Source organism: Cavia porcellus, unplaced genomic scaffold (assembly GCF_034190915.1).
Source record: "Cavia porcellus strain 051 isolate PalLab524CR breed Dunkin Hartley unplaced genomic scaffold, mCavPor4.1 scaffold_28, whole genome shotgun sequence".
In the NCBI taxonomy this organism is placed as follows: Eukaryota; Metazoa; Chordata; class Mammalia; order Rodentia; family Caviidae; genus Cavia; species Cavia porcellus.
In genome coordinates, this window is record NW_026947511.1 from 10,928,843 (window position 1) to 10,952,501 (window position 23,659).

At 38.8% G+C, this 23,659-nt stretch overlaps 2 protein-coding genes and 1 long non-coding RNA gene across 5 annotated transcripts in view; all 3 read right to left on the reverse strand.

The window, feature by feature from the left end:
• Nucleotides 1-7,991, reverse strand: part of Papss2 (3'-phosphoadenosine 5'-phosphosulfate synthase 2) — a 69,215-nt gene extending 61,224 nt beyond the window's left edge. For 2 of the 3 annotated variants that reach the window (XM_063238612.1, XM_063238611.1), the window contains exons 1-2: nucleotides 7,858-7,991; nucleotides 7,485-7,602 (exon numbers count right to left, since the gene is read on the reverse strand). In XM_063238612.1, the coding sequence (XP_063094682.1) occupies nucleotides 7,485-7,602; nucleotides 7,858-7,982 (243 nt within the window). In that variant the 5' untranslated portion in view covers nucleotides 7,983-7,991. 3 annotated transcript variants of the gene reach the window in all.
• On the reverse strand, nucleotides 1,675-6,855 carry LOC134473831 (uncharacterized). Its single transcript, XR_010044294.1, has 3 exons — nucleotides 4,338-6,855; nucleotides 3,929-3,991; nucleotides 1,675-1,746 (listed from the first exon to the last, which is right to left on the reverse strand). It is a non-coding gene; the product is annotated as an uncharacterized LOC134473831 (long non-coding RNA).
• A 4,956-nt stretch (nucleotides 7,992-12,947) lies between the features above and the next one.
• Nucleotides 12,948-23,659, reverse strand: part of Minpp1 (multiple inositol-polyphosphate phosphatase 1) — a 136,315-nt gene continuing 125,603 nt past the window's right edge. The window contains exon 5 of the mRNA XM_063239501.1: nucleotides 12,948-15,140. Coding sequence (XP_063095571.1) covers nucleotides 15,071-15,140 — 70 coding nt within the window. The 3' untranslated portion in view covers nucleotides 12,948-15,070. The remainder of the gene's footprint in view (nucleotides 15,141-23,659) is intronic.

The window sequence follows — 23,659 nt, forward strand, 5'->3', positions numbered from 1 at the left end:
GTGCACGCCTCACTGGTCACTTCTCTGAGAAAATGGCCGCAGAACTGAGCAGAGCTCTGGAACACTATGTGGCAGATCTAATGCAAAGGGCTTGGAGTGATGGCTCTTATCTTCACAGGGGTAAAAAGCTAAGATTCTTTAAAACATAACCCACATTTTTAGAGTGAGGGCAGCTTGAATAAGAAGTAAATAATTTTTAAAAGTTAACTTAGTGGAGAAAAATAACAGATTTAATATGTAAGAAAAGTCTGCTGGAGATTATTATTGCTTTTGGCACAAGGCCACTATAAGACTTACCGACAGAAGGCTTATGGAATATAAAGGATGTGGGTGGAACACTTTATCTGGGGAAACTATATGCTGTGTTTAGGCACAGATTTAGCTTGAATGAACTAACATCTACAGGTAAAGGGTACAGCCCGAAGCTTCAATAGTTAGAGCCTATCCTAGCAGAGTTCCTGGTTTGGTCACTTAATAAATATTTGCTCAGTGATATAAATGAGGATTTTGATAGGAACTAAAATGAGAAAAGATCTTTGAGGCTTTTAGGAATTAAAACAAGCAAAAGAAAAAATATTCAGTGGGATCACCAGCAGGGGACCAAAAAGTTAATTCAGGCTTTTAATGCTAGATAAAATATGGAAATAGAAATCATCGTTTAGATTAGCCAGTTTTGCTATAGTTGGGAAGACATGAAGTGTCCATAAATTAACGATTGAGAAAAGGTATAGATGAATGAAGTATGTGAAGATAAAAACTTCAGGTTTTATTGTAAGTAGTTTAAGTTAGTAACTAAAGCCTATAAATGATTTTAGAAGCACCCAGTAGGCATAAGTTAAAGTATTATTAGACTGCTTGCAAATGTTTCATGAACAAAAATATTTTTATAGTAAAACCATGTAAAGTTGATATTAATAAGACACTGAAAGCAAATATTAATAGAAATGAGCATTATTAATGATGCAGCATTTGACACAATACATGTATGTAACTGTTCTAGAAAAGCTTTATAACAGATCATGGCTGGGCATATAGCTCAATGGGTACACTGCTTAACCAGCAAATGCAAGGCCCTGAGTTCAATTCTTAGTACCACCAAGAAAAAAAAAAAAAGAAAAAAAGAAAACCAAACAGACCACAAACTATATACTTTTATTGCTGCAAGTTAATATTTGATACTATATAGACTGTCTGTCATGCTTCCACAACACCAATTATTGCAAAATCAACTTCCAGAAAAAATTTAAAATGTAGAAAGTGTTACTGATAAGACTTACAGAAGTCATACCAGCTAAATAATGAAAGCCACACTGTAAACCAAGTATAATCAGAAGCCAAGTTATATTTCAACTTTTAATTGGCTGCACTTTTACAGAGAGAAAAAAATTCTTTTTATCTTGTGTACCAATTTGCTCTAAACTGAAATTGTCTTTTGATGATCAAAAGGCAGGAAACAGAAAGAAGCCAAGTCCAAGTCTTATTATTGATTAACCAATTAACTTTCTAGGAGAGCTGTATATCACCTTTATTAGAAAAGAAACAAAGGGAGCTGAGGAGCTAGGATGAGTTTGAGAGATGAAAGATGTCCTGTTTCTGTGCTGAACTTGGAGAGAGAGGGCAAATAGCTTTGAGGACCTTTGGTAAAGCAGGGTGTGCTTCTGATCTCAGAGAAGAGGCCCACGTGGACTTTAGCAATCTCCAGAGCTCCTCAAAGTTCCAGATGGTCAAGAGCTGAGTCCCACACTCCTGCAGGTAGTGGAGAAATACCAAGGGCCATGAGCTGGTTCTCATACTCCTGGGGGTAGTGGAGAAATATCAAGGACCTTAACTAGCATATCAACTTTCCCGAGTCCTGGGGTTGTAGTGAAGCAACACAGTGATCTCAGGATGCCCAGGAGAGCGTGGAAGCAGAGAGTGGAATTGTTCAGCTGAACATGCAACTGAGTATACCAGTACCAATGACCAGAGCAGACAATGCACATCTCTGAGGGTGTCCTCACAAGCAAAGGCCACCAAGATAAGGTGACAGCCTTTCCTCCCTCAGACCATTGCTAAAAGAAAACACTGCATTATATATTTCTCATTACAAATTCATTTGTTCAGTACTCCCTTTATAAGAATGATAAAGGTAATAAGATATAGGTGCGATATAAAACATTAGTGATACAAAGGAATTTTGAAAAGGAAGAGATTTATATTTCCAGCACATGGTTTAGGTCATTTAGACTCTTCCTTCCACTGAAAAATAACTAGAAATTCTGGTTAGGATATAAAATAATTTAAATCAGAAAATAGCCCATCAAACAGAAAAAAACCAGCAGGCCAAATCTTGGGGGAAAGCAGGAATCTAGAGAGGTAAGCAAGCAGGCAGACACTTTTATCTTCTTGGAACCATATTTGTAGATAGAAGCATATCTGAATGGATTTCAGCAACCTCGCTGGTGGAAAATGGAACAAAAATCAGAATGCAGCCCTCATACAAATGGAGAAAATCTTAAATGTCTTCCTCGCATGAAGCTAGGTTCTTAAGAAACTACCCTAAAAATAAGGGTGAAGCAGAACAATCCACCTCCCACTCCAAGACATCCTAAGAACAGTCACTGTCACGTATAAGCATATGCCAAGAGGGTGGGGGCCCCAGACCTACCTAGATCTTAGGTGTGAAACTGTAACTCAAATTCACACCATCTGGGTGGTCTAAAAGAAATGGCAAGTCTAAGTTCAAGTTGTCCCAGACTAAGATCTGGCAGAAACAAAAGAAAATCTCCTCTGAAAATAGCTATCATTCTAAGCCTCAAGGATTCCCTGAAAGTAACTTTTCATCTAAAATGACAAATGAATTCTGAAATGAATTCTAATGAATTCTGGCGCCATTCATTCTTTTTTCAACAAATACTTATTGAGTACATACTCTGTGTCACTTTTTATGACAGGTGTCCTTTCAGCTGTGATGTGAAAAGATTCCCCAGAGGCTAAAAAGCCAGTTGAGCTACCATTATATTTATGTTTATTTATTTTTACCTTCTGAGTTTTCCTAAGACTTCCAAACACAAAGATTAATGAAAGTCCATTACTATGTAGTGATATATTCTGAGATAAACAGTAATATTTTAGGACTGAGATTGCCATTACAGATAGTGGTTGTTTTATAACATACCACTTAACAACCATTTGGACTTAACAAACAAAGCGTGCAGTTCAGACTTAGGACCTATTACTTGGACTTAGGACCTGTCTCTTTTTTTGTTCATCTCTGTACATCTTCGTATAGGGTTTCAATGTCTTTTTTGGTACAGCACACCTTGTTTATACAATACTGTAATTTTCACTGATTGTACTATATGGTATAGTACTATAGTTTTATGTTTTGTTACACCATTATAGTACTGAATGTAAAAGTTATACAAATAAAAGTGAATGAACTTTCCTCCATTTCTTTGTTCTAAACAGTGTAATGAACATATTTTATACAATTTCTCATCCAGTGACTTGCAACAGGAATGTGACTGGGCCGCCAAATGAGGAATGTCTATATTGATTCGTTCTCAGATTCTCATTTTCTAAAGGTTTCCTGGTTGGGCTAAGACTAATTATGAGCTTGGCAAACCACAGAGTCATATGTATTAACGGAAAACTGACGAAAGACAAAGATAGCCATCACAAAGAGATACAATGCTCAATGCTAACTACATTTATCTTTTTTGGGGGGGAGCATGATACTGGAGATTGAACCTTTGCATTAAGCTGCACTCCTAAGCCTTTTTTATTTTCCATTTTAGCACAAAGTCTTGGTAAATTACTAAGCTGTCCAGGCTGGGCTCAAACTTGTGATTCCCGTGTTAGCCTCCCAGAATGCTGGGGTTACAGCTATGCAGCCCCACCACCTAAGGACATTTATCTCTAACTATCAAAGTCCAAACAGACTTACCTATTATTAGGAATCATAGCATGAATTGAGAAACGTTGATTTTTAAGGTAGTTCTGGGAACAGCTGAAGATATAGAAAGGGTGGGGAGAAATTAGACCGATGATATTTACTTATACATAGACTGCCTTTCTTAATCAAAGCTGTTGGCAAAAATTTACCAATTCAGTATTTGGATTAGTTGCATTTGTCTTTTACCCAGCTTTTTTTTTTTAGTTGTCTTGTCTACACTTCTACCTTTGTTCTCCCTTATTAAGTATCCTGGCAGTTGTCATTTCTTAAGCCTTCAGAACAGTATGACTATCATGCTTTCTTCTAAGTTATGCCAAACCACAAGAGTATAGTGTAACAATAACAAAGGCCATTATTATTCCATTTTACAGATGAAGAAACAAGAGGTCAGAGAGGTTACCTCCTGGCATGAAGGTTCAGAGGAGCAGGAGCTTTGATGTTGGACAGACTTGAATTTAAATTGTGCCCCCTTCCTGGTATTTCTCTTCCCCTAGGGACCAGGCTCTGGGTTTTGTTTCTTTTGCGGTGCTGGATCAATCCAAGGCCTCATGCATGCTAGGCAAGTGTTCTATTAGGGAGCTACATCCTCATTTTAAGGCTCAGTTTTCTGAAATAAGGGCTTCTGTGGGGATGAGATATGTCGGAGTACAAGGTTCTAGGAAGTGCTTGCTTCTTCTTCCAGGGGCTTCTCATTTAGACATCCATGTTTACCTTAGGCAGTATCTTCAAATAGTTTTAAAAGAAGCTACTCCAATGAATATAATGTAGTACTGTACAGAATTTCAATATTAAGGAAAATGCACATAAAGGTTTTTAGACCCCTTCATTCCTTCCCAACATACACTTATTTGACCCTTTAAAATATGTAATTTCTCAGTTGGTTATTTCCAGATCCTCGCAACATTATCTATAGGGGCCTTGAAAAAAATGTGACTCCTGGAAATGCTGAACAAGAAAGACCCACGTGCGTATCTTCCCTTCTCCCCAGTCCTCTGGAGGCAGTGTATATACCTCTTCTGCTCCTCTGGGAATCTAGGGAATTCTAGGGAATGGGGTTGGAGGTGAGTCCGGGTGGAAGGGAGGGATGTGACTAGTAAGTGGTTCTTTGGTTTCTACCACAGAAGAAAAATATTACCTTTATAAAAAGAACACTTCATTCTTCGAAGTTATGAGAAAATCATCTGATACTCTTTGATTTAATCCAAAATTACTTACTCTTCCTAGAGTGGTCTGAACTGAAAGGCCATATTCATCTAGAAAGCAGACAAGCACTAGAGAGATGTTCTGTTGGGAAGAAAAACTTGCTAACACAGACTGGGATTACTTTGGTGCATCTGTACTAATTGTCAGTCTGTGTCTTCCACCCAGGTAAAGGATTAGATTTCACCATCTGACACAAAGCAAGGCCTCAACAAACACACCAGTGGTTGCTGTAGGAACTGACCCTCCCCTACTGATTTTGAATAAAACAATGTATAAGATCGGCCCAGCCTCATTCCTGGACTGGCTTCTGATATGAATAAGGCTCACTTTTCAAATAATTTGATTAATTCAGACTTAAATATGTGCAGATCTTAGACCGCAAAATTTCAAATTTAAGGCTAGAGAGACTTTATATGCATTTATAGCTGGCTTGCTGTAAAAAGTACCAATAATAGCAATCTGGCCCTTTTGGGAACACAAGTTGGTAGATGGAGCATAGCTGTTGTAGGCAAAATAAAATTTTTGAAGTCTTGTTTAAGTCAACAGTTTTTAATGGTTATTTAATCCTGTATAGACCTCTCCCCCCAGAATGTTCAAAATATGTGCACACAAAATCCAAAACCAGGTGCTCAAATTCCCCACTCACGACTGTGCAGAGTCCCCACAATGGCTGTGTAAGAACCCTGCCCTCAGTCTTGCACTTGCTCAAGCTCTTGCTAACTGAAAGTGTGAAGGGCCCATTCACCCTTTCTGACTAATGCTTGGCAAAATCCCTATCAGATCCTAAAGGAACTTTTTTATTTGTTTGTTTGTTTTGGAGACAGGAGTCTCAAAGTATAATTCTTATTGGCTTAAGACATTCTCCTGCCTCAGCCTCCCAACTGCTGGGATTACAGGCTTGTGCCACCATGCTGGCCAGAAGTAATTCTTTTTTTTTGTACCAGGGATCAAACTTATAGCCTTGTGCTTCCCAGGCAAGTGCTTATGCTGCTGAGCTACATCCCCGGCCTCAGAAGTAATTCTTGATTGAAGCAAGGAGATGAAAATGTAGCTCCACTGCTATAAAAAATATCCATTATAGAAGTTTGTCATTTAGAACTCTATAGAGAAATGCTCCACTTCAAAATCATCCCTGTAAGAGGTGGCCAGATCCCAACTGTTGTCCTATTCTAACCTAATGTCATTAGTGGTCCAGTTTGGTCTCTTCGAGGGTACAGAGTCCCCATTATCTCCCCTTGCCACTGGAGCCACACTTTTAGCCACCACATACCCCCTCTGCACTCCTGCCCACCTTCTTGGTTTTTCACACTTTCCCAGCCCACCACAGATACTGTTGTACTCCTCAAAGATATTTCAATGATAACCCTAATGTAAGAGTATGATATAAACATTTATTGAGCACCTACTATTTGCCAAGTGTCTGTCTGAGAGAGAACTTCCCTTTTAGAAACCACCACAATCATCTAAGGCTTGCAGTGTGATGGTTGACAATGAATGTTCAGCAGATAGACTACTTCACAGGATTATTTTAATCAAGACTTGAAGACCATGAGGGGTGATCAAATGCTGTCTGCCAGACTCCTTCCAACTCTTAGTCTATCATTACCGCTGCCATTCTCCCCACTTTTACTAATGTGCCACTGGCCAACAGAACTGCTGCTATTTTTAAGGAGGCAAAATCTGTAAGAGCCAGCTCAGAACCATTCTGGAGAAAACTGTACCTGCTGGAAACAGCCCCTACGTCTCACTTCACCAAACCAAGGAGCCACCTCCTCTCACTCCTGAGTTCCAGGCCACTTGACGCCAACACGGTGCAGATTCCTGCTACAGGATAAAGTCCTACCAGCCTAGAAATGCAAGTTCCTTCAGTTAGCCAGTGACTGTTTCTTCTCTGAAAGTCCGTCACTTAAATATCCTCCAAGAAGGTTCTGTGGTCAGAATCCTCAGCCCGTGGCTGACGTGTGCCCAGGGACCGGACTGGCGAGAGCCGGAGTCCGCTCAGCCCACCACCCACCCTGCCCGCTCGCTCCGAGGTTGGGGAGGAAGCGACTGCGGGTCTGGAAACCTCTAGGGAAAGAAAGGGAGTTTCCTGTCCCAGTCCTAGATCGGGGCCCCTTTAGGGGATGGGGGTCCCTCCCGGACATGAGCTCCAGTGAATGCAGGAGAGGCGCGGGACCGAGAGAGCTGCCCGGCCGGCCCGGCCCGGCCTCGCCCGGTCTCCTCGGCGAGCTCCGGTGCCGGCGCCCGAGCCGCTGCGCTGCGCTGCGCTCCTCCCGGGAGGGCGCCCGGGGACCGGGTGGGCGCGGCGGCGGGGGACGGAGGAGGCGGGCGACTGGAAGCCTACCGTCTTCTGCTTCTTGACCCCCGACATGCTGGGCGGCTGCGGCGGAGCCCGGCTCCCGGGACACCACGGAGACGAAGGTGGCACGGATGGCGACGGCGGGGCGGCTGCTGCCGGGCTCCTGGGATGGAGGTATAAAAGGGCTCGCAGACACGTCGCACTTCCCTTGACCAGCCCCTTTCTCCTCCTCCTCCTCCTCCAGCGCTCTCCTCTCCGCCCCGTCCGCCCCGCGGGCAGCGCCCAGCCCCGGGGACCCAGGCCAGACCTGGCGGCCACGCAGCTCGCAGCGTCACGACACGCTACGCCTCCCCCGGCCTCCCCACCCCCAACCTCCGCCGCCCTCGATGCCGAGGGTCCCCAGCGCTCTCAGCCCCACCCCCGCACTACACGGAAGAAGCCTGCTGGGACCCAGAAGGTTGTTTGGTTAAGCGGGAGGATGCTCGTGGTCGCCACGCTTGCTGGCATGAACTCAGAGGACTCTGAAGCGCAGCTCATCCTCATATGCAGTACTGTGCTTAAAACGACCCAACATTTTCATGGGTCCTTACTGGGCACTCCTCCAGAGCTTTGTCTTCATTATCACGTGGCCCCTTTCAGGGCCCTGCCCCAGACAGCAAGTCCATTTTGCAGATAAGGCATTAGAGGCAGTCAAACTTCCTCAAGATTATATGCTAAGGGATTCAGACCAGGACTATCAGCCTCCACGGTGCAGACTTTGCACACCAGCGTCACCCAGCATTCTGATAAGGCAACTGTGAGGCTCCTGGTTTTCCACGCAGTATACACCAGGCAGCATGCCAAAAGGTTTATAGGCACTCACTGGTTTTTCAGCTGATGGTAATCTCATAGTATAGTCTGCCTGGAAGGTATCACACCTCTTCACCAAGTCAAGAAACCAAGGTCAGCCCCAAGCCATGGCCAATGGCAGCTCAGAGACTTGGTTAGTCCACCCAAATATTCTCCTACAGTAGTACAATAATTTTGTCAATTAGGATGGGTTTTACCAGAATGAGGCATCTCTCCAAAGAGACAAACAGAGGTAAGGCGCAACTATAGTGGCAACATCCTGGGACAGCCATTGGGTTTCATATCCTTCATTCCCTGCACAAACAGATCAGTGTGACAGCAGCCACATGAAAACCGAGAGGACATGAAAGGGCCACAGTTATTCCAACTCTGGTCTTCCTTCTGCGAAAGGGTTGGAGATCTCATATTCTGAGGATGTGAAGGATAGAATTTTTTTTTATACCTAATAGTATTTCTGGAAGACTGCCAGTTTCCAGACTGAAGATCTGAGTGTTCCATAGACTTCCCTTCTCCATGGGAAGGTGGAAAAGAAAAATAAATTAGGAGTCCAAAATCTTAAGTCAGCCTGAAGTCTGCAGTTCTGAAAGGGCAGACTTTTTACTTACTCATTTTGAATAAATTGCAATTGTTCCCTCATATGTAAGTAGCCAAGGGCCAAATAGTGCCTTTGTGTTCCATACACAAACTAGCACATTTTGAATTTATGTGACGTTTAAAGGGCAACATCCTGTTCTTTTCACTAGAAAAGAACTTACATTTGTTCCAGTCATACCTGGGCCTTGCCAAATCCTGCCCTAAAAGAAGGTAAATTAAGTACTGATTGAGAAATCGTGCAGTTTTCATGATGCATTTTCTTCATATTGTGTTTTAAAAACACAAAGCCATGTTCTTGAAACAGAAGGAAGTTAAGAGTAAATCTCTAAAGCTACTTCCTGGAAAAGAAATATATAATGGTTTAGTTCTGAGATAGGGTTTGATAACATTTGCCCAATTTCCATATCCCTGTAGCTTCCGCGTTAGCAAAGTAAAACCAGTGCTCAGGGAAAGGTGATTTGACTGTGATCAGTAGTTAGGACAGCCAGCTCCCCGGGCTCTCTCAACACTCTACTACTCAGCCGTTAGGTCACTATTCCAAGACCCATGATGATTATAGAACAGAATGTTCACTTTGTTTTAGATTTAATGTTTTTTTTACAAAATTTTTACTTTGGTACAGATTTTCTTCTTTTAGCTTGTCCAAAGATTTACAAGGTTGGAGATCTCAGTTTGGAAATTTTAGTTTCCTCAGATTCAAGCTGGGTTGTTCATGACCCTTAACATTAAAGATCATCAGTTTCATCATAATTCAGGATGGCAACTTACTAAAAAAAATTTTTTTTAAAAAGTTACTTCCCAGGAATTACAGGCATGCGTCACTGTGTTCAGCTAAGTTCTTTCTTCTTAAAGGCATTGTCTTGAATTCTTTTCTTACTACCCGCTGATAGAGTACTCCTGCTAACAATAGGAGCACCTAGAAGCTGAGTTCAAGGAGTCTATGATTCAGCACGTGGGAACATGGAAAGGAATGATGAAGGGGAAAGGAGGAGAGTTGAGTTTTAGTTTTGTTCCTCCAAATGTACACATTCTCAGTGTTTCATAACTTCGACAGGGCACTCTTTAGGACTGCCCTGTCGAACACTACGGACTACATTATACAACTTATAATCTTTGTTACTCACAACATTCACATGAGTGTTGGGTTTCCCACCTATTTTCTTTTCTTCTTTCCAGAAACTGGTTTGGCTTGAATAATTTAACAAGGTGGCGCTTACCAATTGGTCCTTTTGTTCTTTAGAAAAATTGGAATCAGTCAAGTCATCCAAGTAAATAGGGAGAACTATACAAAGAATGCCATTGTTGGTGAGAGATTTAGGTCACAGAGTCCCCCATGCATTTTGGGAGGATTCATGACTTTTTAGAGGAGCAACAAGGAGACACCACCCCTATGATTATTACAAAGGAATGCAACTATATTGTCCCCTAGTGGCTGAAAGTATAAATGACAGAAGAGACCTAATTGTTGAAGCCCCTTGTTTAAAAAAAAAAAAGTGCAGCATTCCTTTGGGTAAAGAAGCACTTTAAAAAGTTCTCTAGGATCCAAACATTCTTCCCAGGTACAAGCTCTACCAAAACAAGTAAGACATGGTTGCTACATTCAGGAAACTCACAGTCACTGAAGGAAACAGACTCTAGCCCATCATTTCAATATAATACTATGATTGGGACAGGTAAAAATGATACGTTTATACCTAAGACATTTTATTTTTACTTAAAACAAAGTAAAGTGTACACTTAAAAGGTATATATTTAACTAAGATTTTTGATATGGGGCTGAGGGCTTGTAACGTGTTATGGATTGCTGATAAGAGTTCATTATATATCTTAAACAATTTTCAGTTCCAAGTTTTATAAAGCGGAGTTAGAGGTTATAGGCACTTAAACAATCTGAGAAACAACAGTCTTGTCTTGTTTACAATTAATCTAACAGTACAGTTTTTGGCAGCTTATCTTTCCAATGTATTTCTCCATTTTCGTAGAAATCAACTCTTTTTACACACATATTATTCATTTAAATCACATCCAATTAAGACATCTACCACACTAACAAGTAACTGAAAAAGATAGTTGGAGAACAAATATAATAGATTTCTATAAACCTTCAGCTTAGGTACATAAGTGTGTGAACATCTCAGTGCACCCGACTATTGAACATTTAGTTTGTTGTGGATGTCAATCATTATCTTTTTCTAGAAGAAATGGAGAGTACAGACTCAACTGACCAGTCATTTACAAGAAAGGGTATTTTGGGAGCACAAAGGATGGACATCCAGTTCCACTTTGAGAGAATAAAGGGTGGAGATTGATGTCAGGGTTTTCTTGAAGAAAATAATGCATGAATTGAGACCTGAAAAACTGGTAGGGTTTTGGGAGCACTCTCCTTCTCCAAAGTATATGGTGTGAAATGTAAACATTTAAAGGCAAAGAGAGGCATGAAATAATATGGTATGATCAGAAAATTGTAAGTATCTATATTGCTGATTTCAGGAGATATATCAAAAGGGTAGGAAAGGCTGTAATTGCAGACAATCCCCAGTACCATCAGGCAGCAACATGATTTTGCATGTTCTCTTCTTCATGCCCATCGCAGAGTGTTAGGTATGTGGCTGGTTTTCACTGTAATTACGGAATTCGTTTCACATCCAAGGATAGAAGTCACTGTCCTGAGATGTCCATGGCCTGGTGTGAAATGGATATACACAGAAGTAATTCCGAGGAAATGTCTGAAGCGCTCAGTAAATGGATGTTTGGAGTCATAGGGAAAGTGCCAGAACAAAAACCAAGGGCAATGACTGCTGAACTATGATGAAATCCTCACATGGTTGATCTTTAACCTGAGTTTTCAAGGATAAAATTTAGTCACACAAGAGGATAAACTGTCACCCTGCCCACAATGGCTAAGGTTGCCTGGGCTGATGTCTCTGGGTATAGTCAGCGCTCACTTCCTACTCCAACACTACCATGTCCCCTTTCTCGAGTATCCCAGACTATCACTAGGACCTCGGTACAGTCCACAGACAAAGACCAGTAACAGCCAGACCTTATGCGGGTAGCGCTGACTCTGTCACCCAGTAAAGGCTGATAGGCAAGTCATTTTCTTCTGCCATTTCTTGGGCAGAAACTGGTATAAGTTTTTTACCTAGATTTTTGGGTAGGTTTATAAAGAAGTATAATTATAACATAAGTACACATTATCTAAAGTAGAAATAATTATGTATTTATGGAAATTCAGTCCACATTTCAACAAAGTTAAATTTACATTTTTTAAATGTCACATTATAACTAATTTAGAAGTTTAGTGACGTGACAGAAATGCTGTGTCACTTAGAAGTTTAAATCATTAGAAAAAAATCCCACTAAACTTGAATTATTAAATAAACTATAATATATTTAATTTATTAGAAAAATATCTAGCTTAAATTTTAAGTTTAAACTTGATTAGATTTTAAGAATTATATGTTGTTTGTTTGAGACAGGGCCTCACTTTATTGTTCAGGTTAGGTTTGAATTCACTATGTAGTCCAGGGATGGCCTCGAACTTGCAGTGATTCCCCTGCCTCAGCCTCCCAAGAGCTGGTGCTTACACCATAACCAGCTCAAGAATTATATTTTAAAAGAAGGAAAGAAGGAGGGAGGGAAAGAACTAAGGAAGAAGAGAAAAAAGGAAAACAGGAGGGAAATGAGGGAGAAGAGAGAAAAAGAAAGAAAGATGGAAATTGTAACATGTGACCTAGAACTGAGCAAATATCAAACATGACATTTGGAACAATTAGAGTCATAGTTAAACACCTGTTTCTTTGGGCCAGGGATATAGTGTAGCAGCACAAGTGCCTGCCTGGCAAACGCAAGGTCATGAGTTTTATTCCTAGTGCTCCCCCAAAAGAAATATTTCTTTAATTATGGGAAAACAGAAATTTTAAAATAGATATATTGTGCTTCATTTTGTAGTGTAACTGAGAAATGTGAAATAATAAATTTAATATTATGATTATTAGGGGATAATAGAAATACTATAAGCAGATGGTTAATTTGTACAGAACTAGAATGGACTGTGTTGAGCATAATTTAGTTTATCAGTGGGTTCTAAGCCTTCTGGAAGGATTTATAAATTTTATAAATTATAGAAATATACTGTCTATTTTTAAATAAAAATATAAATACCCTTACTGGTCAACAGAGTATGGGCTTTTGGCTTCCTGACAATTAGAGAGTTTATGTAAACTCTATACATTTTTTGAAAAAGTAATTGTTCTGAAATAGTAATACGTTACAATTTTTCAAATGTATGTAGGTGCCACAGTGAAGAACAAAATTTATATCCATTTAAAATATCAAGTTTATTTCCTTATCTTCAGATTCTAAAAATACAACTATTGTCATAGGGATTTTTTTAGTCTCCTAGAGATTTGAGTACTATTGACTATTAAGTAGAAACATAAATACAGATATTGGCCAAAATTATTATAAGCATTGCTTGAACTTGAAATTCCCTATTCTTAAAATCTTATGTTGTCTTCATTTAAAACAACAGACACATGCATACCTTTTCTTTCTTTTCTTCACTTTTAGTTTACAAAGACAATTCTCTTTCAGGCAGCATAAATTCTCTGAAGCTCCAGAGATTCTCAAAGTTTGTGTATAATTAGCAGAGGAACCATGTGCCGTACTGATTAAATCAAAACCTGGTGTGGGGGGCCTGGGCATCAGTAATTCTCAGTTTCTCTTTAGGAGAATCTGTGGTTATCAGGAGTTAGGCTAGATGGAATCACTTTAAAGGCTTAGTAGCCTACAGGTTGCTGCCCTAACCTGGCCCTAACCTTTATCGGTCACACGGAGGGGAGGGTGGCATACAGAATCTGCAATATCAGCAATCAAGTGAGAAGCTTTATACAGTGTCTGCTGCTTGGGTTTCTTTGTACCACTCTACACCTACCCGCTAATCCAGCATGTCTGGGCCAGAGGCCTGCAACAGAATCTGTTACAACCTCAGGGGATCTACTGGTGAGGAGCCAGAAGCGAGGTCCCTGGTTCTCCAACTTCATCATGCGTGGAAATCCTTTGGAGTGCTTGTAAAAACTTATATTCTTGACTCACCCTGGAATTCCTCTGCAAGCTCACTTTGTTCTAATTTCAGGCTTTTACTTAGGCTGGCTACTTTTTCTCCAAATGCTTTGTTTCATCTGTTTTTTTTTTTTTTTTCCCTCTAAGTACCATAAGCTATAGGATGTCCAAGCCAGAAGACTCTAGCTATATTTTCTATTTTCCACCCTAAGCCCAGCTGCCAGAATGATGGAAGGCACAAGACAAGGCATGGTAAGTGTAAATAACAGCTAACACTTAAGAATATTGTCATACTATACTACTTATTTCTAACATTACTTATTGGGTAATAAATCCATTCTTCTATTTGTTTATTGTACTTTTTCTATGATGTATAATGTTAACAGTCAGAGGTCACTCTTGGAATCACTGAATGGCTATGATCCTTTTTATTACCACTGTGGAGGCTATGTAAAAAGCAGTCTGATTTTATTATCTGGAATTTTTTTTGCCTATTTGCCTTTTGACTAATTACCAAATTATTTTATTAAGCACCCTGCTCTGCTTCCCAAAAGTGTATAGGGTTTCTGATTGAAAATGTAAGATAAATTGTACATTAACTTGGGAAGATTTGACAAAGAGACAAGTTTTCTCCCTGCTACATAGACTGTATTCAGGTTCCTTAAATCACATTAAAGTGATTCCTATGGAATTTTACATGGACTTCCTATACTATTCTTTCATCACTTTTGTTTTAGAGGAATACAATAGATTTTAAGATATTTATATTTGGTTATCTGATAAACTTTATTAGTAGAACAGTAAAACTGTATTCCCTTTTTTCCTTGCATGTATAATTCAGACCAAACATTGAGAACCAGTGACCCAGAGTATGGAATCAGAGGCCAGTGAAAGAAAGGATTGGGTTGTTCCCAAGAGTGGCCCACAGGGACACGGACCTTAACTGCAAAATGACCTTCTGCCAACTTTCTGAGTGATGATATAGTGTAAGACAGCTTTGCTAAACAGGTGTATACAGGCTATAACAAAGGATTTCTAGGCTTGGAGGCTAAGGACCTTCATACATCCAGTCTGTCTGTGTGTCTTGTAATAGCTCCCTTCTGTTCCTTAGGGGTAGACAGGTATCAAGATGAGAACAGCGGAGGGCAGCTCCAGGACCAGTTCCAGTCTTTTTCCAGGATTTCTCTGTTGGAACTGTAAAGAGAATCCCTCTCAGGAAATGGCTAACATTGTATTTAAGACCAGAGATACTAGAGGGCACAGCATTTCTCATGTAGAAAACTCTCAGAGAATGATAAAAAATTAAGGGAGATCTAGTGATGACAATTTCTTGTTCCCTACCTCAAACTTCTTTAAAAAAACATTTCCAAAGGGCCTTCTTGCAATCCTATGACACTGCAGTCCTGTAAATATAACTTCTTATTTTGATGAAAATAATTTGAGTTGGGTGACTTCTTTGGGACTGATGCACGATCATTACCTTTCTGGACCAATGTGAAACTGCATGAAGGGATGTGCTTAAGTTTCCAACACAGTGCTGAGCAATAATGCTCAACACATTACAGAACTGAACTGAATCTAGGGTGCTCATCTAGAACTACCTTTACATGTACAGCAATTAAAGGCTTCAAACTTTACTATAAGTTCTAGGCTTAGTTCACATTTTAAAGGTATAAAGTAGAAATGTCTTGAATCTTCCCCCAAACTTGAAGATACTCTAAAATATATAAATGTAGTGAAATTTTCAGGTTATCACACAAGAAGCTTTCAGCTAGCTTTGGAGAAACTTCCAAAAGTAGAGCATATGTTTCCTGCAGGAAGATAATACATTTCTGCAGTAGAAGGTGTCCACTCCCCCATTCCAGGAAGGAGAACAGCAGCCTTCTCACAGGAGGCACAAAGTTACCACTGAGATGAGTGCACAGAGGAGCTCCTAAACTTTTTCTTCATTAGTTTCTCTCACGTATGTACCTACTACAATTTCCCACCCTGAAGAAAAACCTCTTCTTTGTTTTTACTTCTCCACAATTTATCACTGTTTGTTAAAATGACGTATTAAGCTCTCTGGCTTAGCCACTTCTTTTCTTGTACATGTAGAATAAACTTTTTAATCTTATCTGTGATCTGTTAATTTAATTATTATGCCTGGGCCACTAAACCTAAGATGGCAAAGGATACCTTCTTTTCCATCTCTCAACACCACCAAACATCAGCTGTTTTCTCATGGTATGCAGGAGTAAAGCAAAACCGAGGAGATGCCACTTTCAAGATTTGGTTAAGAAAAGACTGAGACTGACTTCCATCCTTCTCCTCTCCAAAGCAGTATCTGGCTTTCTCTAAGGACTGTCAGTGGCCAGGAGCTGAGCTTCTGGGAAGAAACTTGTGTTTGTCTGCAGTCAACAGCCACTGATGAGCTGAGGCCTGCCAATAGCCACAAGAACAAGCTTTGAGGCAGAGCCTCCTCAGAAATCACACACACAGTCACAAAGATGAGGCATCTGATCCCAGAGGCTGGATTGCAGCCTTGCCAGAGATCTTGAGGCAAAATCGTTCACTGAGCAATACCTGAAATCCTGACCTAGTGAGACTGCTACATTAGAGATGTTTGTTGTTTCAAAGCACTGCTTCTAATTCAGCTGTAGATAACTGACATACTTTATAGCAAACTAAATATGTTGTTCTCTCCACTTCACAACTTCCCAAGGTTTGCCTTGCCCCAGGTATAAAGCGACTCAGCTGGAACGGAATCAGATTTGTGCTCTCAGCTTCATTCTGCCTCCACCTCTGCATGGCCTGAAACTGACACCATGTCAGTTCCAGTAAGGGGCACTGTTGAGGCCCCTTCTACTCCTCTTAGGACAATCTAGTAACCATTAGCAATAGATCAGATCTTGTACTAGCTCAGATACATTACATGGCTCAACCAGAATGTCTCTTTGCTTCTTGGGCAAAGTATTATCTCAGTTCTCACTACAGCTGCACTCCTTACAATTTTATTTGCATAGTCCTTTCAGGACATGCCAGTCTTGACAGTTTGGAGGAGGAATGCAGAATTTTCTTGTCTTTTTGAAAGAAATTAATGACACACATATTCTGAGTTATTAGCCAATACCCTTTCCACATTTTAAGTAGCATTATTTAAGTAGTCGTATTTAAAATTTGCAGCATAAACAACTGTGTTACCCTATATTCAGTATAAGTGAAGCTTATAGAGTAAAAAGAAGAGCTAGACTACTTGTAGGAGTTGTCATTCCATCCTGAAGTGTACTTCACTGTGAGGAACAAAGAGGGACTCAGGGCAATAAAGTTCTAGGACTTTTATCTGACTTAATCATTAAATGCTTTTTGCTTATACTTACTACCCACGTCTCTGTTCATATTGATGGTGAAATTTCTGTCCATAGTAAAATGAGTCAGCCAAGTTGAAAATTTTGTTTCAGAAGAACTGAAAATGAAATTCTGATAAATTGAATATGCCTGTACTTGTATCTTTAGGAAAAAAACCACTTGTATGTAATAGGAGTGAAAATATCAACATTTAAGCCTTAAAAATAGATTCTAATAGAAGCAATTATTCTAATTCATTTGTCACATTATAAGATCAGTGCTTCTAATAACTAAATGATGCACTTAAGAGACAAACATTTCCCAAATCATGGAAGTATAAGAGTGTTTCAGACTGATACATAGTTTTCTTTTCAAATAAACTTGGAAAAACTGTCTATGGGATTATGTAAATTTTTCCCTGCCTAAAGAATGATCCTTAAATTTAACCTTACTTATCCATTCCATTTTTTGATTCAATTGTCATAGACAACTGACTGTCTTAGGGCACTATTATGAAAGTACTAGTTTAACTTATCTATGTTCTAAAGGTCAGGTTCTTTTTAGAAATATGAATTTCCAAGGAGGTGCAACCAAATGACATTGAGTTGTTGACATTAATTTGTTATCCTAGGCTCCATGTATATTTGGTTAAGGGGAGACAATAAAATACGCAAATAGCACTGGACAGTATTGTAAGTGCTTTACAGGTGTTCACTAACTTAACAACTATGAAGCAGGTACTACTTTTACACTCCATGGAGGAGGAAATGAGAAACAAAGAGGTGGAAGGACTAATTAAATGACAGAGCCAAGATTCAAACATGGAGATTTTGGTCTTACATTTGTAATTGCTATGCATGTGACCTCTCCAATGCCTGTGATATTTTTTAAATTTTATGAAACAGAATAAAATGCCACTAATGGGGTAACTTGTAGAAATGTCACTCTACATAAGTGAAAAGAGGCGCTTAAATGGCTGTAGAGAATATACCATTTAGAAAAATTTTAATCATTTAAAATAAATTATTAATTTTTTTCATGTACCTCCCACAACAGTTGCTTACTTTCAGGTCCTAAACCAAGTTTCCAGACAGTCCACCAGGAAGGAGCATAAATTTTATGTTTAACCATTTAAGGAATGGCTAACCTGTTACACAAAGTGGCTGTATCATTTTACACACATGTGGGAAATATATGAAGATTCTAATTTCTCTATATCTTTACTTGTTATTGTCTGTCTTTAAAAATTATAATCATGTGAAGTATCTCATTGCTTTTGTTCTGTTTCCTTGGCTATTGATGTTGGCCATTTGTGTAACTTCTTTGGGGAACATCCTATCTACCACTTCTTACCTCCATCAGTTTCTTCTCTCCTAGGGAAAGCTGTTTCAATGCAGTTTGCCATCACTGACTTCATCTTGTTACAATTTGTAACTTGGGCAAATAGTGAAAATGGTTTTATAAAGCACATGAATCAGCCACTGATTCATGCATTGGAATCTTCACTTTAATAGAGGGCTCAAGACTTCAATAAGGACTCAGAGAATTCAAAGTCCACTGAAAATGAATTTGTGTCAGGCTTAGTGGGCTTTAATTACCCAAAAGCACCATTTAAACTTCAAAGCACAATTCCTAGGCCTGTAACTCAGGAAGAGATCCAGTGACAGAGTATCAGATGAAGGATTCAGAATAGAAAAATTAATGACATAGTGTGGCTCAAAGCTTTTCAAAACTCCAAAAGGTTAATGGACTATCACAGTTTGCCTGGGCCTGTCCTTGTTTGTAAACTGAAATTCCTGGGGATACCTTAGTTCTGAGTAAGCCATTCCATTAGTCATACCAGAGTCATACTATGCTCTCAAGAATGTAGGTGAAAGAGTTATAAACAAAGGTGCAGTTAAACATGTTGGGTATGCACAGAGGCCTGCTGATGACATGGGTTTGTATTCTAGCCTTGCCATTTATTTACTGGCTTGTGAACTTTGGTGTGCTTCTGCACCACTATGAGCTGCAGGCAACTTCACGTGAGATACAGTGGAGTTCTCAGAGTAGATAAAGTTCAGAGGTCAGTTTGTAAAGGTGAAATTCATATAGTCATCAGTAACTCTGAAACACAATCACTCTCAAATACAAAACCAAATACATAGGTATGAGCAGTGCTGAAGGTAATTATTGTCACAAAATTTCTCATTTTTATCTATGGCTGCTCTCATACCATCACTAGGAATAAAGGTTTCACTTTTTGGGTAAACCCTCGCAAATACTTGTCCATTCTTTGCAAAAGATTCAACCAACAAGCATTGCTGGTTTCAGGAAGCACTGTGCCCACATGCTCCTTAGACAGACTTGTAGGACATTCCCCACATTATATGAGTTCTTTCGATCTTTTTGCTAAGTAGTCCCAGTACTTACAATGAATATATATAGGCAGTGACTCCACTATGAAGTATATAAACCACCTCACAGAGGGCTAAGATTTCAAAAGAAAGACTCTTAAAACATGCCCCAAAAGAATATCTCCAAATCTAAGCTGCTTTTGTGACTGAGGTGGCAGGTCCCATGCTTCCCCTCCTGCAAAAAGCACAGTGCAATCAACACTGGTTTCCAACCTACTTTGATGACTCTCTCACAGCCACTGTTCTAGAAGTCTTCCCAGGTCTGTCCCCTCAAGTCTGTCACTTATACAAACCATGATTGTTATGTTTTGGGTCAGCTGGGTACCTAGGAAAGCAGTTCAGTAGAACTATGTTGGATCCAGAGCTTTGGGGCCATAGATAAAAGTGAGAAATTTCATAGCCTGGGCAGTACGAAGTTTCCAGGACTTACATTTGATAATGATTCAAGGCAAGAACATAAAACCCTTCCCCTTAGCATCCAGGAGGAGTAGAAACTCCTCCTGCTCATTGTAAAGGCAGATGCTCATTTACCAGGAAAACTATGCAGAAGATGTGGTAAATGGGAGCTCTGCTTTTGCACTGTATTCTATGACTAAATTTTGTTATTTTATTTTTGTTTACTCTTTGGGAAGTTCCTCTGGGAAGGCAAACACTGTTTGCTGAAGTAGGAAGTTCTTTTTACAAAGTAGCAGAAGACTGTACCAGCTAAATGTCTATCAGCAGTAATAGTCCAGATAACTGTGGTATATACTTTTATCATAGACTAGGATACAGTCAGTAAAAAGAATAAAATAGAGCTACTTGTTCTAATATGGGACAGTTTCTGAGACATTCAGCTAAACAAGAAAAACAAAGTGCATAACAGGTACATTGATCGTTTGGATAAAAGGGAAAAGGAAGATATGGAGATAAGTTCACATGCTTATATTTGCTTTGCATATCTCTAGAAAGAGACATGAATGAAGACACACTCTTTTGGACCTTCTAACTTTTATATGTGTTTGTACTAACTTAAAAATAATAATATAGAAGGCCAACCACATGGAAACTTAAAGGATATTTTACCTGTTTCTCAGCTGAAGGGTGGTGAAAAATAGAATTCCTACTACTCATTTCTGGCATGAATTTTGCAATCACTAAAGTAAATCATATTCGAGTTGGACAACTTCCTACATACTGTAGAAAGAATTGCTCCAATGGTTGTTCAAACACGAAGTGTGACTCAGCTAACGATAATGTCTGGACTGGAACAGACACAATGGTCATGCTCATTTGTGTTAATGTAAAGAAATTTTCACTTGATTCAGAAAACGAATGTGTAAAAGTGTAGGGAAGAAAAATGACTTCATAAAAATAAATTCAAATTAATAACTAGGTTGTTAACTATTTGAAAAACAGTGAAAGCCAGAATATAATCATAGAAAACATGAGTCAGAATAGAATATGATGCATTCATTAAAAAGAACAAAATAGAAATATTCATTCTCAGATGGGGCAGTCTCTGAGATACGTAGCTAAATGAGAAAAATGATGTGCATGACCAGTAATCAGAATTGAGTAAGCTTTAAGATCTCCATGGTGGGAAAAGAGAATTTTCACTGGACCTTCACATCCTACATGATTAACTGAGTCATTCTCTAACTGGCAGATACAGTGTAAGGCGCTTGGGGGTACAAATGGAAATGTATTTGTTGAATATATTTATCATCTATTGTAAACATACTAATTAAAATAGATAAAAAATAATAAAAAGTGTAACTATCACTTTTGTTTTAAAATTTTCACTGTTATGTTATTAGTGCATGTTTTAAGTAAATGAAGTTTATATTCATCTTAGGGAGTAGGTACATGTGCATAATACAGTGGTTTCTTTTTTAAAATACCCTTTTTTTCATCCCTCTCTCCATCTCTAAATCCCCTTTCCTCATTTTGATTCTTAGCTCAGGTTTATGACATATTATGTTTACATTTATTATGAGTATTTATTACCTGTATGTGGTGTATCTTAAATTTTCTTTCTTACCCTTCCCTTTCCCCTCCCCTCATTTCTTGGATCCTTTTCAGTTTGCAAGAGATCTATCCCTTGTTCCCTTTTATCCATTCTTTATTTTGATTTTTGTACTTTGCCTTACTCAAATGAGAGATACCATATTTAAGCTATGTGTTTGATTTATTTCACTCAGTGTTATATTTTCCAGGTATATCCACTTCCCTACAAATGGCTTGAAGTTATCCTTCTTTATAGCTAAGCACTATGTACAGATACCATATTTTCCTTATTCATTTGTCTATTGATGGACATACAGGGCAGTTTGAGGACTTAGCTTCTATGAATTATGCTGCTATACACATTGATATGCATGCATTGTTGTAGTATGATGTCTTTAGCTCTTTGGGAAAGATATCTAGAAGGGTATTAGCTAGGTCATATGGAATTTTTAATTTTAATTCTTTGAGATTCTCCACACTGATTTACATAATGGTTGTACTAGTTGCATTCCCACCAACAATGTAAGAGGGTTCCTTTTTCACTGCAGCCATAGCAACACTTGTTATTCTTTAATTTCTTGATGATTGCCATACTTTCTGATGTAAGATGAAATCTTAGTACTGTTTTAATTTGCATATCTCTAATGGCCAGAGAAGTTCAACATTTTTTTATGCTTGTGGGGCATTTGTACTTCTTCTGAGAAGTATCTATTCACTTTACATGCCATTACATTTCTTGATTAGGTCTTTTATTTTAGGAGATCTAATTTTTTGAGTTCTTTATGTATTTTAGAACTTAGTCCTGTCTGAGGACTATCTGGCAAAATTTTTCCCCATTCTGTTGACTCTTCACTCTTCTAATTGATTCCCTTGCTGTAATCTCATTTTTTGATTCTTGTCCAATTGGAGTTCTGTTTAGAATGTCCTTGGCAACACCTTGCCTTCAAGTGTTTTATCTGTTTTGTCTTTCAGTGGGTTCAGTTTCTGTTTTGATGTCTAGGTCTTTGATGTAGTTTGGTTTTAATTTATTGCATGGTAAGAGTTATGGGTCCAACTTTAATTTCTGTAAACAGGTAGCCAATTTACCCACCACCATTTGTCAAAAAGGCTGTCTTTCCTCCAACATATGTTTTTGGTTCCTTTATCAAAGATCGAATAGCTCAATGTATATGGGGATGTTTCTGTATTCTCTAGTCTGTTCCATTGATTCATATGTCTGGTTTCGTGTTAGTACCATGCTGTCTTTAATCACGGTTGCTTTGTAGTATAGTTTGGAGTCATGTATTATGATACCTCCTGCTTTACCCTTATTGCCTAACATTGAGTGTGCCATTCCAGGTTCTTCTGGTTCCATATAAATTTTAAGGATGTTTTCTCAAGTCCTGTGAAGAATGAAGTTGGTATTTTGATTGGAATTGCACTGAATCAATAGAACAGTTTCAGGAGTATGGCTTATCCAGGAGCAGGAGACATTGTCCCACTTTTAAATGTCCTCTTTAATCTCCTTTTTAAAGAGTATTAGAGTATTCCCTCTAGAGGTCTTTCACTTCCTTGGTTAGGTTAATTCCTAAATTTAAATTTTCTTGATACTACTGTGAATGGTATTATTTTCATAATTTATTTCTCATCAAGTCCATTATTGGTGTCCACAAATGCTATTAATTTTTGTGTATTGATTTTGTATCCTGTTACATTGCTGATATTGCTTATTCTGAGTTTTTTAGTGGGATTCTTTGAGTCTGCTATTTAGAGGGTATCATGTCATCTTCAAATAATGATAATTTGATAATCTTCCTTTCCTATGTGCATTCCTTTCAATTTTATTTTGCTTGATTGTTCTGATATTATTCAAATATCACCCTGAATACAAGTAATGATAGTGGACACTCTTGTCTTGTTCCTGAGTGTAGAGGAAATGTTTTCAGCCAATGACATTGCCTATTCGTTGCCATAAAGATTTTAATCAAACTCAAAGTATGGTCCTTCTATATCTATTTTTTC